The 15,834-nt window shown below is 49.7% G+C and overlaps 1 protein-coding gene and 1 non-coding gene across 2 annotated transcripts; one reads left to right on the forward strand and one right to left on the reverse strand.

Moving 5' to 3' along the window:
• Positions 1-41: 41 nt before the first annotated feature.
• trnal-uag (transfer RNA leucine (anticodon UAG)) lies at positions 42-123 on the forward strand. Its single transcript has one exon. It is a non-coding gene; the product is annotated as a tRNA-Leu (tRNA).
• Positions 124-3,012: 2,889 nt separating this feature from the next.
• Positions 3,013-15,639, reverse strand: sdr42e2 (short chain dehydrogenase/reductase family 42E, member 2). The gene is made up of 12 exons (XM_088936716.1): positions 15,548-15,639; positions 15,049-15,376; positions 14,379-14,474; positions 13,091-13,148; positions 12,238-12,356; positions 11,082-11,157; positions 9,099-9,181; positions 8,341-8,478; positions 7,958-8,023; positions 6,943-7,006; positions 6,246-6,319; positions 3,013-3,267 (listed from the first exon to the last, which is right to left on the reverse strand). Exons 1-12 carry the CDS (start codon positions 15,637-15,639, stop codon positions 3,013-3,015), a joined length of 1,449 nt encoding a protein of 482 aa, XP_088792842.1.
• Between the last annotated feature and the right edge of the window lie 195 nt (positions 15,640-15,834).

Here is a 15,834-nt window from a genome sequence, read left to right on the forward strand (position 1 = left end):
GTGCAAGTTTGTCAGTGATGCCGCAGAGCATCTGCTACCGGGGTAGCGTGGCCGAGTGGTCTAAGGCGCTGGATTTAGGCTCCAGTCATTTCGATGGCGTGGGTTCGAATCCCACCGCTGCCACAGAAGAGTTTCTTTTCCGTCTTTTGGTTTTGACACGAATGAAAAAAAAAACAAACTCGTATATGATAACATAAAACGATACGAATGAATTTCATTGTCGAATTTCGTTTTTTACGTGATGGGAACCGCACAAAGCTACCGAACTTGCAAAGCAGGTTTAAAACACCACGATTGAAGGGGGAGACAGAAATTAGAGTCATCAGTATATTTTATTCAGCTCATCTCTGAATTTCCAGTCAAATACTGCCTATACCCCGTTTGTATTTATTCAGCACTGCAAAATCGCATTTTATAATAGAATTATGGCTTTATACCGTCTAACGGCTTTTTCCTGAAATATTTCACAATACACGGTCACCTTTAAATTCACGATAAATCCAAGTACATATCCACAATCTCACAAAACACCATATATGCTGACGCGTCTGTCAATATAAACGACACTTTCTTTTCTTTCACAAAGTGCAAACTGTATGCTCGTGTTTTTCTCATTGCTATTTTTTTTAGACACAAGGTGGCCCTCACTTCACAGCGCTTCTAAAAAGTCTGTCGTTTAATGCAGTTAAAAAGTTAGTTTAATTATCTAAAGTCGAAATTAAAAGTTTCATAAATGTATTTTCAGCATCCAAATAATATTTATATAGGTGGACGTGATGAAATCTATACTTCCCGTCTTCGGAAGGCGTCTCTGCCTGGCTGCCATCTTGGCTCAAGACTCCCACTTGAGCTCACAGAGCCAAAATGGTCGACCAGCGTTCAGAAAAAGAAGGTTAAAAATAATGTAGAACAGCGAGTAAAAACTACATGCTGAGTACCACCACAGCAGCGAGTTGTCGTGTAATGCTTGATTTTGAGGTGACAGGGTTTACACGGATCAGCCAAAGCACTCTGAGGTTATGGAGGCTTTGTATAGGTGATCTGCAGTAACAACAACGACAAAATGCTGACGTTGTTGTTACTGCAGATCACCTTCTATACAAAGCCTCCATAACCTCAGAGTGCTTTGGCTGATCCGTGTAAAGCACAGTATATAGGACTTGGAGCACAGTGGAAGATGTGCAGCGTAGAATCTCCCACTCGCCTGCTTCAAAGTCTTTCCTTCAGTGTACAAACAGGTGTCAGCTGACATCACCACCTTTCCTTATGAAACACATTGAGCTGGCACAGCGCTGTCCACTCTAATCCTTCATGTAATGTATGCTGTCATTTACAAACAGTTGCCAAATATAAAATGTCTTCACAATTATCGCTGATTAGTTATACATGAGGTCAGGTGTGTCTTGTGCTTGTAACTTGCAACAGTGCTGTTAGAAAAGGAAGGCTCAGGTTAAACAGCCCGTGAACATCTGATATCCGTGCTGCTGCAGGGCGAAACGTCTAGAAGCAAAGCACTCTTTTAGACAAATTATATTTCAGAAAATACGGTATCTTCGTATTCGTAAATTGGGAAACAAAGTGTACTAGGCTGAAACTGCACGATGCAACAAAGAAAACAAACTCATTTTACCATAACGTGTCTCAGTAAAAAAAAGCAAGCGTGTGGATTACCAATCCATTACAAAGAAGTCATTGGCATCTGGGCTTGTTACAAGTGTTTCATACAAAGCGTTTTGTAAACAAAAGTTTACACATTAAACAAAAGTCCTACTTTCTGCAGACTAGAGAGGTTTAGGGAGCTAAAAACAGCAGCACTCCTGGTCTCCTCACAGCAACAGACTGAGAAGAAGTTTTCTTTCTACTGACAGGGTAGAAATTGAGACATTAGGCCTACAGATGAGCTCAAGGAGCTTTACATCAGTTTGAAGGACTTCAGAATCACCTGTGACAGTCCGTGCTTTCCCCAGAAAACCTTTTTATAGCGTGCATAAAACCCTCTGTTCAATAAGCAGGACTGGCTACATTAGTGGCTTCAGAGATAAACTACTATAACAGCAAACACCAGAGCACATTCAAACCCAATATTCCCTATGGCTCCACTCCTAACTTGCTAACACTGCACCCCCTAATAATTATTTCTGGAGCCACCCCTGCTTAGAAGCCCTTTATAAAATTCTGCAAGATAAGTTTACAATTTTTTCTTTTTTAGTCTACAAATTCTCCGTCTCTAATTTAAAGGACATAAAAATTGCATACATTGCATTTATAAACTGCACTTTCTGTTACAGGTCCTGCCACAACATTCTGGCGCTCTTCACTGGCTCTGGGCTCATGGACAAGATCAAGCAAACTGAACCACAGCAGGACCGAGCGGTGCTGTACTGCGGAATGAACACCAGAGGGCCTCCGAGAGCCAGCATGTACCGTGCAGTACGCTACTCATTTCTGCGTCTAAGATAAGACACCCTCAGGTAGAGCGCTGAGGTTAAGAGAGCTCAAAACTCAACTGAGGAATGATGGCGGCCTGTCCAGTTTCACTGTTATAAAAATCGGTGTTACTGCCCACAACATTCTGCATCAGGACAAAACGGGGTACCCCAATGCAATGCTCCTGAATTGCAGAAAACGTGCATACAGAATGCACTGCAAACTTTAATATCGTGGTGAAACTGAGCAAAAAGAGAATCAAATACAGCACAGTTTTAACCCCCCATGTCATCATATCCTGTGACCAGAATCATAAAACACCCTAGATCTTCCCTCAACTTTCCACTTAGCGCGTCCCTCAAGTCAAAGGGCGCTTTGTAAAGTACCTGAGCACTGGTCAATACATTAGTTATGGGGAAGTATCGGCTTGTCCAGTTATGAAGATGCTGAATAGTGCTGGTGTCTGATGCAGCGTCGAGGTCCGTCAGAGAATGAGACGGGCTGCCGGCAGAGCTGGTGACAGAGCAGGCCCACTCGGAAACAAAACCTCTCCCTAGTTAAGTGGGCGCTCCAGGGCGGCGCAGCTCAGGGGCGGGTCGAGATGAAGCTCCTCGGCGCCGCCAGTTCGCCCCAGACGCGGGAGAGCAGCACCAGCAGCGCCAGCGCGCCGCCCAGGAGCAGGGCCGCCCGGAGGCAGGCGGGCAGCCGGCGGGGGCCCCGGGTCCGGGTCTTCAGGTAGCCGTCCACCGCCTCCGCCAGGTCGCGGCGCTGCGGCGTGAACCCCAGCTGCCGGCGCGCCTTGTCGATCCTGAAGGTGTGGGTGACGGCGATGTTTCTCACCTGCGGGTGAAGGGGGGCAGGTCAGGCGCTCTGCTGCTCCGCGGTGCAACAAGACCTCACACTCCCGGGGCGGAAACGGGCAACACTTTGCGCGCACTAGGGTATGAAATCAACCCAGGTGCTAGGTACTAGTACTTTGAGTACTATCCCATAAAACTGCAGATCCGACTCCGCACAGCGAACACCCCCATAATAATCGGGGAACACTGTCTGTTGAAGGTGACCCCATACCTCTTTGACGGGGGGTCACACCGCCAGCCCCGTGCACGGCTCGGGAAACACTGTTTCACCGCCAGAGGGCACCCTGCGACAACATTTTCACTGGGTTACAAAAGGACTCCTTAAGTCACTGCTTTTGTTTATATCTATATTGTAGTGCCTGGTTTTAAAGGTTAAAATCCCCCCCTTTAAAATACAGTTTGAAAACGAGTGTCAGAGTTGCGGATCAGATTCATTAGGTTTTTATTTGCAAAGTGGCCAGCTGATCTCTTTCCAGCTGTTTCTTGAAAGAAGCAATGTTGTCAGGCTTCCTTGGCATGGCTGAGTAGCTTACTCCATGCACCCACAACCCTTTGTGTAAAGACGTGTCTCACTTCTTAACACACTAGAAACGCATTATACTGCAACAAACACAGGAAAGTTTCTAAATGAATAACTACGGCTGTTAAGGTACAGTATATGTTTTAAATGATAATCAGCAATGAGAACAGTCTCTTTTCAACGATTCCAAACTTGCTGCACTGACAACCGAGTTGTTTCTCAACTCTTTTCCAAATTCAAACAGTGCCCCTGCTGTCCAGCGTGCGGTCACAGGCCGGGGTCGGGGGCACTGGCAGGAGAAATCGTAGCACTCCACAAAATCCGAAAACTGTGGCTCAGCTTGTTTTAAGAACATTAAAAAAAAAGCATGGCGGTGGCTGACTTATGAAAGCCATCGGAACTCCAATATCCCCTTACTGCACAGCGGATTGCATGTCTGTATGGAAACCTACACCGATAATGCAGACAGGCAGGGCTCTGGCAGGTCTAGACACCTGGGGCACCTGCTGCATGTTTAATCCTGGGAGAGATGAAGAGATTCTGAGGTCCCTGGGAGACAGAGAAAGGCACCTGCAGTACAACCCCCCCCTGCTTTCTACCCCTCCTGTTTGCCCCTCGAGTTTTGGAGTATTGCAGGAGGTAACTCAAACAAATCAAAGACATCACTGTAGGAAACCTGGGGTGTTAGACGTTATGCTCTTATTTAAAACAAAGAATCTGGGCAGGAGAAGGTGAAAGGGGAGGCCACTGACATGACAGCTGGAAAAAAAGCCCAATTCTTTGTTAAAATCCTGTGGCATTCCTCTGCTTCCTTGTTAAGTGAATCCCTTGTATCAGTGTATTTTAACAGGTTCCAGGGTACAATTAGCTGCCTGTTTTCTCTTGGTAGAAAAAGCATTCCAGCTGTCCCTAGAGCTCTCGTCTGGGACCCTGCTCAATAACCCGGAGCTCCAGAGCTGACTGAGCTCTGAAAAGGGACAGTGTGGAGTTCTTAAAACCACTAGCATCGGCGTGTCAGTCTGACCCACTGTTTCATAACTTCCCTGTGAGCAATTTCGATTTTAATAGCCTATTACAGTCCTAAAAATGTCAATACATCCCTCTAAAAGCTTTCCTGGCTTTCAGCTTCACAAGAACAGAAGATGAAGGTATTTGCGTAAAGCATGAATAATTAAGCCTGGTTATCTCTACATTCTGTTCTGCAAACACAAAATGCAGTTGCAGTAAAGGGCTGGTTCAATACACCCTCACCATGAGACACGACTGACTCTGCCGCCAGCTGATACAGACAGCTTTTACAACCTGCAGCAGCTCTGCAGCTCATCAGGTGAAAAACCTCAAGGAAATTACAGCCTCTCGCTAGGAAAGTATCACCTTGTGAAAACGCAGAGGGCTGCCTGCGTCTCGGTCGGCTTTTGGCAGCGATGAATGAGGCCTCATATTTTATTTAAACACAAGCATCAATTTTACAGCCACCCCACTAGACTTGCCCCTTTGACCGTGTCTTGAGTTTCTCATTAGGGATTAATGAAGGAGTTTCTGATCGTCGAAAAAAAAATCCTCAAGCCTTTTTGTTTCTTATCGATACGGAGATCTAGGAAGGCTCTGCTAATAACCACAGCAGTTTGTAAGTGTGGCCCTTGTCCTCAGCTGTCCGGAGCATCAGCGCAGTGCTGGCTAGGATGCTCGGCATTCTCACTCTGCTCGAACCTCGGATGGAAAGAATGAAGGAATGTAACTACATCTGCTTAATCGTTACAAACAGCTTTGATGAGGCCGTGGACTGGACTGGATGTCCCCAGAACGCTGACAAGAGCGATAATGCTACACAGAACCTCTCCTGTTTGTGCCTCTGTTTAAGTGCCACTAATTAAAAACCTCTGCTCGTTCTTAATTAGTTTCCAGTAAGAGAAGCAAGTCTTCGCAGAGTGAGAAAGACTGAGATCCCCGAGTGAGAGTTATCGGCAGTTCCCTCATAAAGACCTCTTCAAAACAGCCTCTGCTGCCCACAGATGTCCTTTTAACGAGGAGATTAATTAGTGACAGAAATCTCCACACAGTGACAGTCAGGTGTGGGGCACATTGTGTAATGCACACTGCATACCAGAGTATGGCAAGTCTGAGTACCTGTGGGCATACAAATGCACTGTAAAAAGTTATAAAAATGTTATCTGAAATAAAAGAGATACAAGATACTATGTGTGATAAAAGATCCAGTCCTCGAGAGTCTTCTCCTGTGTTGTTATTTCTTCCCACCTGAGCTCTCATTGCCTTAATAAGACTAATTATTTTACCCAATTAGATGAGCATCATTATTTTCCCAGGCCTGGGGTGTTTTTTAATGACGTGGGGCTGGCAGCCAAGGAGGCCCCCAGGACAGGAGACAGGCACCCCTGGGTCAGCCTGTTTTGGGAAGAGGGCTGGCGGGGGGGCGGTACCTCGTTTCTGGTGAAGAGCAGAGGGATCCCAACCACTGGCCTCAGAGCGACGTGCAGGCACTCCATCAGGATGGCTGAAACACAGCAGCGGCGGCGCTTCAGTCCCGTGTGCTAATCCCCCTTCCTGCCACGCACACAGGCACACACGCGCCGAAGGACCGCCCCTGTGCGCGCGTGCCGCGGGGGGCCAGGGCAAAGGCAGAGCCAGGAGCAGCAGCGAAGCCCAGTGAGACCGCGGACAGGCCGGGGACAGAAGGACATCGCGGTAGAGGGGGGCACGTAGGTAAAGGCGAGGTAAATGTGTAATTTCTGGATGGTAGAGGGCAAAATGGATGTGCAAATATAGAGTGGCAAACTTTCAGTCGGGTAAGATCAACAACAAAGACATTACTTATTTACCCATGGAGTGAAATCTCATAACCAAAAACACAGAGCAAGGCGGGAAGTGCTGAGCCTGCTGGAGGCCCTGGGACGGCATGTTCACGTGCTGAGCCTGCTGGGCAGCTAGGTGTGGTGGCCACAGAGCTGCCGGAGCCAGTGCGGCCAGCTCACGGGGCTGCGCGCCCCAGTTCCCCGAGTGAGGGTGCACTGAGCTGTGCAGGCTCGGCACCGGAACTGAAGCCAGCCCCAGAGGTGCCCCCTGGTGACGGGACGGGCATCACTGCCGGGTGCGGCGCTGCAGGGAAGGGCGGGGTACCTGCTGCGTACACCAAGGAGACGGGCAGGTGTATCAGAGGTCGGCTGTAGCCCAGCTTCTCAAACTGAAGGGAAACCAAGGCAGGAGGACATGTTAGCATCAGGGCTATGTCCTCCTATCAGAAATGACATTTAAAATATAGTTTAACCACATCACACACAGCATCATATTTAGAGATTTTATTAACAGTACATAGCATTGAATCGATGCTATAGATTTTGAAATGAGAAGAAATTAGTCTGGAGGAGGGGTTGAATATTGAGAATAAAGGCTAATTTTAGGGGGTGTTCCTTGGCATAGCAGGGTCATTCACAGATTACCTTCAGTAACACAGGGAGCCCTCACTGCACAGCGGGACATCTATACATCCAACAATACAAAACCCAGACATTAAAATTCCTATTGTGAAACTACCGATTGAAATGCACAGGCATTCAAGAGGAGGTCATCCTATATCAAGAACATTTCTACATGAGTGAATACTGCTTGGCTAATTACCATTTTTAAAAAACATAATTGCCAATTCATATTATTCTATATGCAGGTGTACACATGGGGGGGGGGCGTCACTTGGGAGGACATGCAAACTCCACCCAGAAGGTTCCCCGGTCTAGAAGTGCACCCAGGACCCAAGCTCTCGGAGGCAGAAATCTTTTATGGATTGTAAATCCCCTAGGAATGAGTCCATTTGAAAGTGCTACTGTATGTAAAATAAATGTTATTATTAAAAAGACACTGTTATTTGGTCACCTCACAATGAGGTCATAGACACTATATTTGAACGACAGGTAGTCAAATATCTGTCACAACAGCTTTGTTGATCCCTAGTATGTTTCAGAGTGGAACCCTTGTTTAGTAAAGATGGATGAATATCCTTCAGAGTTCCGACAGCGATGCTGTCTCTAAAACGCCTACAATAATCCTACTTCATGCCTGACTTGTTCACCATTCACGAATCAAGACATTTCTGTTGCATTTCCTACTACATGAAAAGAGCACAGCAGGAGTAACTCACCAAGGGTGTTAACCATTCAAACAGGTTGACAGACTCGCCATCGTTAATGTAATAGGCCTGCCCGCTCTGCAACACAGAGAGCCGTGGTCACAGACCGGCCAGCTGGTGGGAAGACTGTCCTTCAGTGAGATCCGCGCGCTGGTGTCGAAACACCGGCAGGCTGGTCGACATTTTGGCAGAGAGATGTGAGGAATTTCTTTACCACGTGACGGTTACCGGTGTAGAACTAAACCGAGTTGCCCCCCAGCGTGGAGTACATCCCGAAGAAACCCAGAGAATGAAAGAAGAGGAAGGACAGTAGAGCGGTCAGCAGCAGTGAACCGGGACGCTGCAGGGGGCGTCGCAGGGGCGCAGAGCCGGGCATCGGCGGGCGGGCCACTCACCGCGACGAACCCCTTTCCCGCGGTCAGCCCCTCCGCGGCCAGCACGTGAGCCATCACCAGGTTATCAACGTGCACCCAGTTCATCTTGGCTTCACGGTCCCCAAAACTGAAGCTGAAGAGCCTTCTCTCGATATTCACCTGGGGAGCAAACACACACACTCAAACCAGGGTGGTATTATCTCAGTAACCGAAGGCAGAATCTTACCTAAAAAAAGATTTCAATTAAAATGCAGGTCGCTACTCTGAAGGGTGAACTCCTTCGGCCCGCGGCACAAAACAGACATGCTAACCCCTGCTGGAGTTTCAGACAAAATACTTACTAAAGAGGTTAAGCTCTTCTGACAGGTGTGAACACACAGATATGGCAGCATACATGTGCATAAGTACAGAAAGCATGTACTACGAATTAGGTTAAGCAAGATACAAATTATAATCTACAAGAGCCTCTTAGTGGCTTGCCCTATAGTAACCCCTACCTACAGTACAGTACACGCAAGGAGGCCCTGTTAGAATCAGGAGAAGGTGCTGTAATGAGATATTCTCAAAAGCACCATTAATATTGCACGTTTTAGGCGCAGGGTGAAACCCTCGGGCTGGAGCTACACCGTGTCTCCGTGTGGGGTGGGCTGGGCTCACGCCAGCCGTGTTCCCCGGTGTGAGGAGGCAGGCGGACGGAGTGGGTCGGTCAATGACACAATGGAGAAGCAGCTCCAGCAGGGACAGTGGATCAGGTGCCGTCGGAGACCCGGCTTGCTCACCGCCACTCTCTGCAAGTGCCTTCGCTCCTCAGGCCCGTAGATCCCCGGGGGTCGAAGCACACAGGTGCGCAGGAGACCCCCACCTGGTAAAGAACATAGTGCTGTCGATGTGTTTGACTGAGGCTTCCCTATACCTGGGCATTTTACTGAGTCAAGAGCTCCAAGTGGTCAACAGCAGGGTCTCGCCCAGGGTTTGAACCCACGTCCAGAGCCCCCAAACGCTCCTCCGCACCGTTGCAAGACAGTCAGGCAAAGGCTTAGAAAGTGCACCCACCCGGGCCTCAAGATGCAGGGCTTTTGCTTTTAATGTGAAATATATCGTGTTTTCTTTTTTTTTTTTGTGGCTGTGGAATGAGAAGCAGCCACCTCTGCAGCCCCCAGAAAAAACAAAAACACTGACAAAGCAGTGGTGGCAACAGCCGTGGGCGGGACAGAGCCTCATCCCGCGGGCACAGGGCACGAGCACACCCTGGATGGGATGCCGGCCCACAGCAGGGCACCACGCCCAGGAGGAGTTTAAAGATGCTGCTTAACCCGGGCAGCACGCCTGTGGAAAGTGGGGGGACACTGGTGCACCCGGAGAAAACCCACACGGAGCCGCAGGGCTCCCCACTCCCCGCTGTTGCATCGTTCTCGCCAGGAAGAGAACGTGCAAACTCCGCACAGAAGGAGCCCCGGGTCGGAATCGAAGTGGGAATCCCTTGATTGTGAGGAAGCAGAGCGAAGACCCAAGCCAGTGGGCCTCCCACTGTCAGAATCTACCGCATCTATTTTCACTTCTCTACTTACCTTTCTCTCAGCGTGACAAAGGCAGGCACATGTACTGTAAGCATCAAGAGCTGCATAAGAAATTCCAAATGCTTTCTTCCTTTGTATGCTACCACTATACTGTGTACGTATACCTGAACTCCTTTGTAAGTCCATGCAAACAAGAGGTGTCAAATTCAAACTGTATAGTTCATCACTTTATTCTATTGTGCGGAGCTAAATTTAAACTGGTGTCAGTGGGTTCGGTGGTATTCAGTTGCAGCACTCAAAGGCAGCCATTACTTCACTCCCAAACTGGCTTCGATTCAGCACCAGTGACCTCAGATGACTATAATTCCCAAAGAGGCCGTAGTTAAGTCTCTTCTTGACTACTCCTACCTGCTGTTTCTGATCTCTGTGGTGTGTTTTGGTCTTTAGTATTGCTGCCTCTCAGTGCTGGGGCCCTGACTTCTGTCCTGGACGAGCGGTGCTGTCTGTGTGGAGTCTGCATGTTCTCCCCGTGTTTGCGTGGGTTTCCTCTGGGCGCTCCCGTTTCCTCCCACAGTCCGAAGACAAGCTGGCGGGTTAATTGGCGTGTGGGAAAAGTGGCCCTGGTGTGAGTGTGTGAATGTGTGTGTGGCCGGTGTGAGTGTGTGTTTATGTGCCCTGGTGTGAGTGTGTGTGTTGGTGTGTGGCCAGTGTAAGTGTGTGTGGCTGGTGTGAGTGTGTGTGTCTGTGTGGGACCAGTGTGAGTGTGAGTGTGTGTGTCTGTGTGGGACCAGTGTGAGTGTGAGTGTGTGTGTCTGTGTGTGGCCGGTGTGAGTGTGTGTATCTGTGTGTGTGTCTGTGTGTGGCCTGGTGTGAGTGTGTGCGTGTCTGTGTGTGGCCGGTGTGAGTGTGTGCGTGTCTGTGTGTGGCCAGTGTGAGTGTGTGTGTCTCTGTGTGTGTCTGTGTGTGGCCTGGTGTGAGTGTTTGTGTCTGTGTGTGACCAGTGTGAGTGTGTGTGTCTGTGTGTGGCCGGTGTGAGTGTGTGTGTCTGTGTGTGGCCTGGTGTGAGTGTGTGTGTCTGTGTGTGACCAGTGTGAGTGTGTGTGTCTGTGTGTGGCCTGGTGTGAGTGTGTGCGTGTCTGTGTGTGGCAGGGTGGACTGGCGTCCTGCCCAGGCTGTACCCTGCCCTGTGCCTGCTGCCTGCTGCCTGCTGCCTGCTGGGACAGGCTCCGGCGGTGGAGCACCTACCTCTCAGGGTCCTCCCGTTGGCCGCCAGCACCGCCTGGTCTGCGATGGCTTTGGTCTTGGAGTAGTGGTCCACATGCTGCAGAGACAAGCGCAAAGGTGTGAAGTGTCTCTCCAGTGCCAGCCAGGGCCACAGCACACAGGACAATCGACCTGGGGCTGCGTAATCTATTAACTAGCTCAACCAGTAGGCAACTGCAAACACAGGGGCTAGAAAACACATAAAGGGGATGATTCCAACTTTCAAAAAGAAAAATGGATCAGTTTTGTGTGACTCTTGTTCTGGTGAAGTCAGACGACTCCATTTTGCTCTTGAATGCACGGGCTGTCCACTCTGGATGGCCATGCTCTCAGACACTCTGGAAATCAGCTGCAGGGTTCCCACCCTGTGGCCTGACCTCATCAGATCTCAGCAGCTGAGCAAGGCTGGGCTTGTCAGTACCGGCCTCTGAGGAAGACTGGGCTGCTGCTGTGAGAGGAATAGGGTGGGACTGTAGGGGGCGTTCCTCCCTCTCCAGCGGGTAAGACTCTCCGAGCGACTGAGTAGTGCAATGACTGGGATCGCAGTGATAGAGGAGCAGCCATTTCTCACTTGCTCAGCGAATACACTAGACGTCTAAAGAACACATCACTCTGCATTCAGCCGGACGAGCTCTGGACACAGCGGTGCCATGAGTTGATAACATCAGTGCAGCTCAAAGTTCAGTTTTTCTCCGGTATCATTAACACATCCAAGAGACCCTCTGCGCTAGAGCTTCCTTAACACAGACGCACACAAAAACCTGATCTCACTGTAACCAACGAAGGGCTCGGCGGTCAGTTTTATTGTCCACGCTGCTCTCCAGCACCGTCACATTTCCCCGTGGCGGGGAGGGGGCGGTGCTCAAGAGAACGGAAACAGGAGCAGCAGCCCAGAGCCGAGGGGATTAGCAGTATCGCCGGCTGCTTTAAGACAGTAATCACGGCGCGCTGCAGAATGCAAGATGACAAGTGCAGCCTCCCCCTGTTCGTGCAGATTAGCCACTTCTCCCGTTCTTTCCTCCTGGCAGTGCACGATTGGCTCCCTTCTCGGCACAAAGGCTTCCCAGTCCGAGATCGCTCACTGGCACTGAGGATTTTGTCTCTGGGCCGAATCCCGGGGCTGCGCTGTCTGACTCACCCTGTCCAGAGGAACACACGGCACTGTTTCCTCATCGCCCTGCTCGATGGGGCTCCCTGCGAACACCACGTTGACAGTGCTGGTGTAGACCAGTCTGGGGATGCTCCTCTGGAGACAAACTGCGTGGCACACAGGGCAAGACACAGAGGACAGAGGACCTCAACAACGAGGCGCACCAGTATGCTCTTTATGATAAAGCAATGCTCTGTCCATATTCCGAAAATCCGACAATCCTGGGAGTCTTTCCCACGTCTTACAATTTCATAATCGTTCAAACAGCTTTAGCTGAGCAGTGATTTCTACTAGACTGAACGCCAAAGGGTATTTACAGAAGGTCCTGTTGTCAAACGGAGGGCCCTAGTTAATCAAGTAACCCGAACGTACAGGCGGTGATCTCTATTGATCACTCTCCTTGTACAACGCCAGCTGTGGTGGGGCAGGGGGCGTAATATTGTTTTACAATATTAAAACCTCTTACCGTCTTTCTTCACATTCGTCCAGAGAGGTGTGTTCCCCGAAATCCTGGGCTGAGAAATCGCTTCACACTACATGTGATTATAGTTTCTCATTAGCGAGCTCTGCGTCCTGGGGTTTAACCCCAGCAATAGCAGTGCCAAAGCTTTCTGGACTCGCAGGTCAAGTACTTTTACAGTTCCTGTATAACGCACATGCAGTAAGGGCTGAGAAAAATAACATTTCTGCTGCTGCACTGAACTCCTGCTCTCCATGGAGTGCAAGAGACCTTTTTTTTTTACAGTGATTGGATGTCAGGAGCCACACGGCGCAGAGGCCAGCTGTCCTCTCTGCTGACAAGCTGGAGTTCGCCCTGCGCCGGTCTGAAGAAGTTGCTTACCGTTGATGACATTGTTTGTTCCCCCAACATTGACTGACTCAATCTGCTCCTTCTTCAGCTGCAAAGCACAGGGCAGGAGGTTACAAACGGCCCTTAAGACCTTCTTTGTCAAGCTGTAAACCCAGAGAATGCTTTCTTTCCATAGCTCCAGATGTGTGCCCAGTTTCATTTGCTCCTGAATATAGAGTATAGTAAGACTGGCCGTTTTAAAACTGAATATTTCTGAATAATATTTCTGAATATTAACCAAATTGAGACAAATTTACAGCGGATCTATCATGCATTTTTGGATAATGTGTGAACATTGTGCACTTATCATGCCTCATCCCTGTTCCTATGTCATGCTTATTGTTCACTGATATGTAATCAAATATTAACAAATGAGACTCTAAGTGTCGGGATGCAGAGGCAGACATTAAAAAACTAGAAAACGGTTTACATGCAGTCTCCAGGAAGGTGATCTGTAGAAGGTGTTTAATAGAAACACATTTTGCCACCATAACACAAGCCTCATGCAAATAAGCTTGTTTTTAAATGGATGCGGACATTAAACTGTGCCATCAAGGAATAACAGTAATTCTAACAGCTGTGAGATTAGTTTTCCCCTTAGGCTTGCTAATTGTTTAATGAACCTCTTAAATAATTGCTTTAAAGGATTCATCGATTACGCAACCCTCCTCACTGCGATGAGCTGTTTGGAAAGCATGAAGATTCGGAATGGAATTAGAAGGATTAGATGACTGGACGTGTGGACAGATGCTGTGCAGACCCAGACAGCTACAGCATGCACCGCGAGGTCTAACTCTCTCGTTAGTGCAGACGGGTCTTCCCAGAGAACTGCTTTCCCTGACTCAGCTCAGTTAGTGAGAAGGTGAAGCGCTGCAGGCACCCTGTTTCAAAGTTGGGCACAGCTCTCGTGAGACCCCACGTGAGAACAGACAAACTGACTGAAGAACAAGCAAATCGAATTCACAAGACTCTTACAGAACTAATATATTTTAGTGTAACACTGGAAACCCTAAAGGACTTCCAGGTGAGCACTGCACCTGTGACAAATGAGACTGGTGTTCTTTTTTGTTTATTAACTGCATGGCGTGGTTTCTATGCTATGTTTTTGTCCTATATTCATCTTATCTTACACTAATACATCTTTTTAGAGGGCTTTGTGACAGTGATCACCCAGATAAGGATTTCTGACACATAAAATGAAATAACTCGTTGGATGACTGAAGGTTTCTGGTTCTTCTTACCATAGCAAGATCAGAATGAACAAACCAGTTAAACTCACCTGCTCTGGTCCTGACATCCCATACGAAGCTGTGTGGAACACACAGTCAACACCCTCGCAGGCTTTATAAAGAGCGTCATAGTCTCGGATGTCACTCTGCAGGTACAGTAGGTTTGAAAAACAGATCAAAATACAAGAAGTGAGAAAATGCACCTGCAAATTCACATTTTGAACAAACATTCAATACGTTGTTTCTGACACAGTTCACAGACTTGTGGAGGGTTTGCAGAATGATCTACGTTCATTAGGAATAAACGATACAGGTCCAGCGCTCCCTGGGCTGGCTGCTTTGGGTTCATCACTACAACACTGGGTGTCACAGCGACTGGCGGTGAGTTCGGGAGGCAGTCCAGAATGTCTGTGCTGGACCCTCCATGACAACACTGCACTGGTACACACCAGGAGAGATCCGCACGATAAACTCCAGCTCACCCCTCCTCGCCAGCGCGCCTGCTTTGCGTTTGACTGACACTCCCTGCTTTCCTTTATGTGCCTCTTCACATGATGCACCCCTCTCAGACTGAAATTAGAGCCGCGGACAATGAACAAGGAGGCAAAACTCTGGAGAATCGCTGCCTCCTAAAACAACACGAAGGGCAAAACTATGCAGACAAACAGAAAACCCCAACCGGTGCGCTCGGGAGCGCAAATCCGCCCCCCGCCCGCGTACCTGCTGGAACTCGGCTCCCGCGGGGATCTCCCACCTGGGCTCGTGCAGGTCCAGGAGGACGACGGACACACCTGAGCTGGCCAGGGCGCGACCCAGGCTGCACCCGAAGTAGCCGGCGCCCCCGGTCACCAGCGCCCTGCCGCCGGCCGGGGCCGCCTGCCAGCCCGCGCTGCAGCCCGAGCCCCTGCTCCGGTGCGGCACCACGCCGTTGGACCGGCGCCTGGTGCCGGCAGGCGGGCCGGGCCTCGCGGGGGGCTCCAGCGGGCTCGCCGCCGCGCGCCCCTTGCTCCGGCACAGCGCCATCCGCTGCCGCGCGGCGCACCAGCACCTGCGGGGCGAGAGCGGAGTGACCCCGGGCCTGAGGTCAGGAGCCCCGGGGTGCGCTCCTCACGGCGCTGCCCCTGTCCCGTCACAGTCACCCCACCACAGGGCGCAGGTAGGGTCGCAGCGCAGCGCAGCGCAGCGACACCCCCCCCCCCCGGCCCATAGGCGCTCTCACCTGTCCCGGCAGCACCGCGGAGCCCCGGAGGAACCGTGCGAGAGATCTCTCCCCGAACCCGCTGCTCGGGCCGTCTCGCTGAGCGGCTTCATTATATACAGTAATTAGCGTAATCCGTGCAGTCAGCACTCCCGGCACTTGATGAGCTTTGGGGGTAATCCTTAAAAAAACATACCTATCTTTAAGGTGCTACCTAGGTTGTAATCCGTTACTATACCAATTCAATTTGTACTCATGCATTTCCAAAAAAACAAACAAACAAACAAACAAAACAACTAAACAAAACA

The sequence above is a fragment of the Atractosteus spatula genome, chromosome 18, assembly GCF_055471065.1.
Source record: "Atractosteus spatula isolate fAtrSpa1 chromosome 18, fAtrSpa1.hap1, whole genome shotgun sequence".
NCBI lineage: Eukaryota > Metazoa > Chordata > Actinopteri > Semionotiformes > Lepisosteidae > Atractosteus > Atractosteus spatula.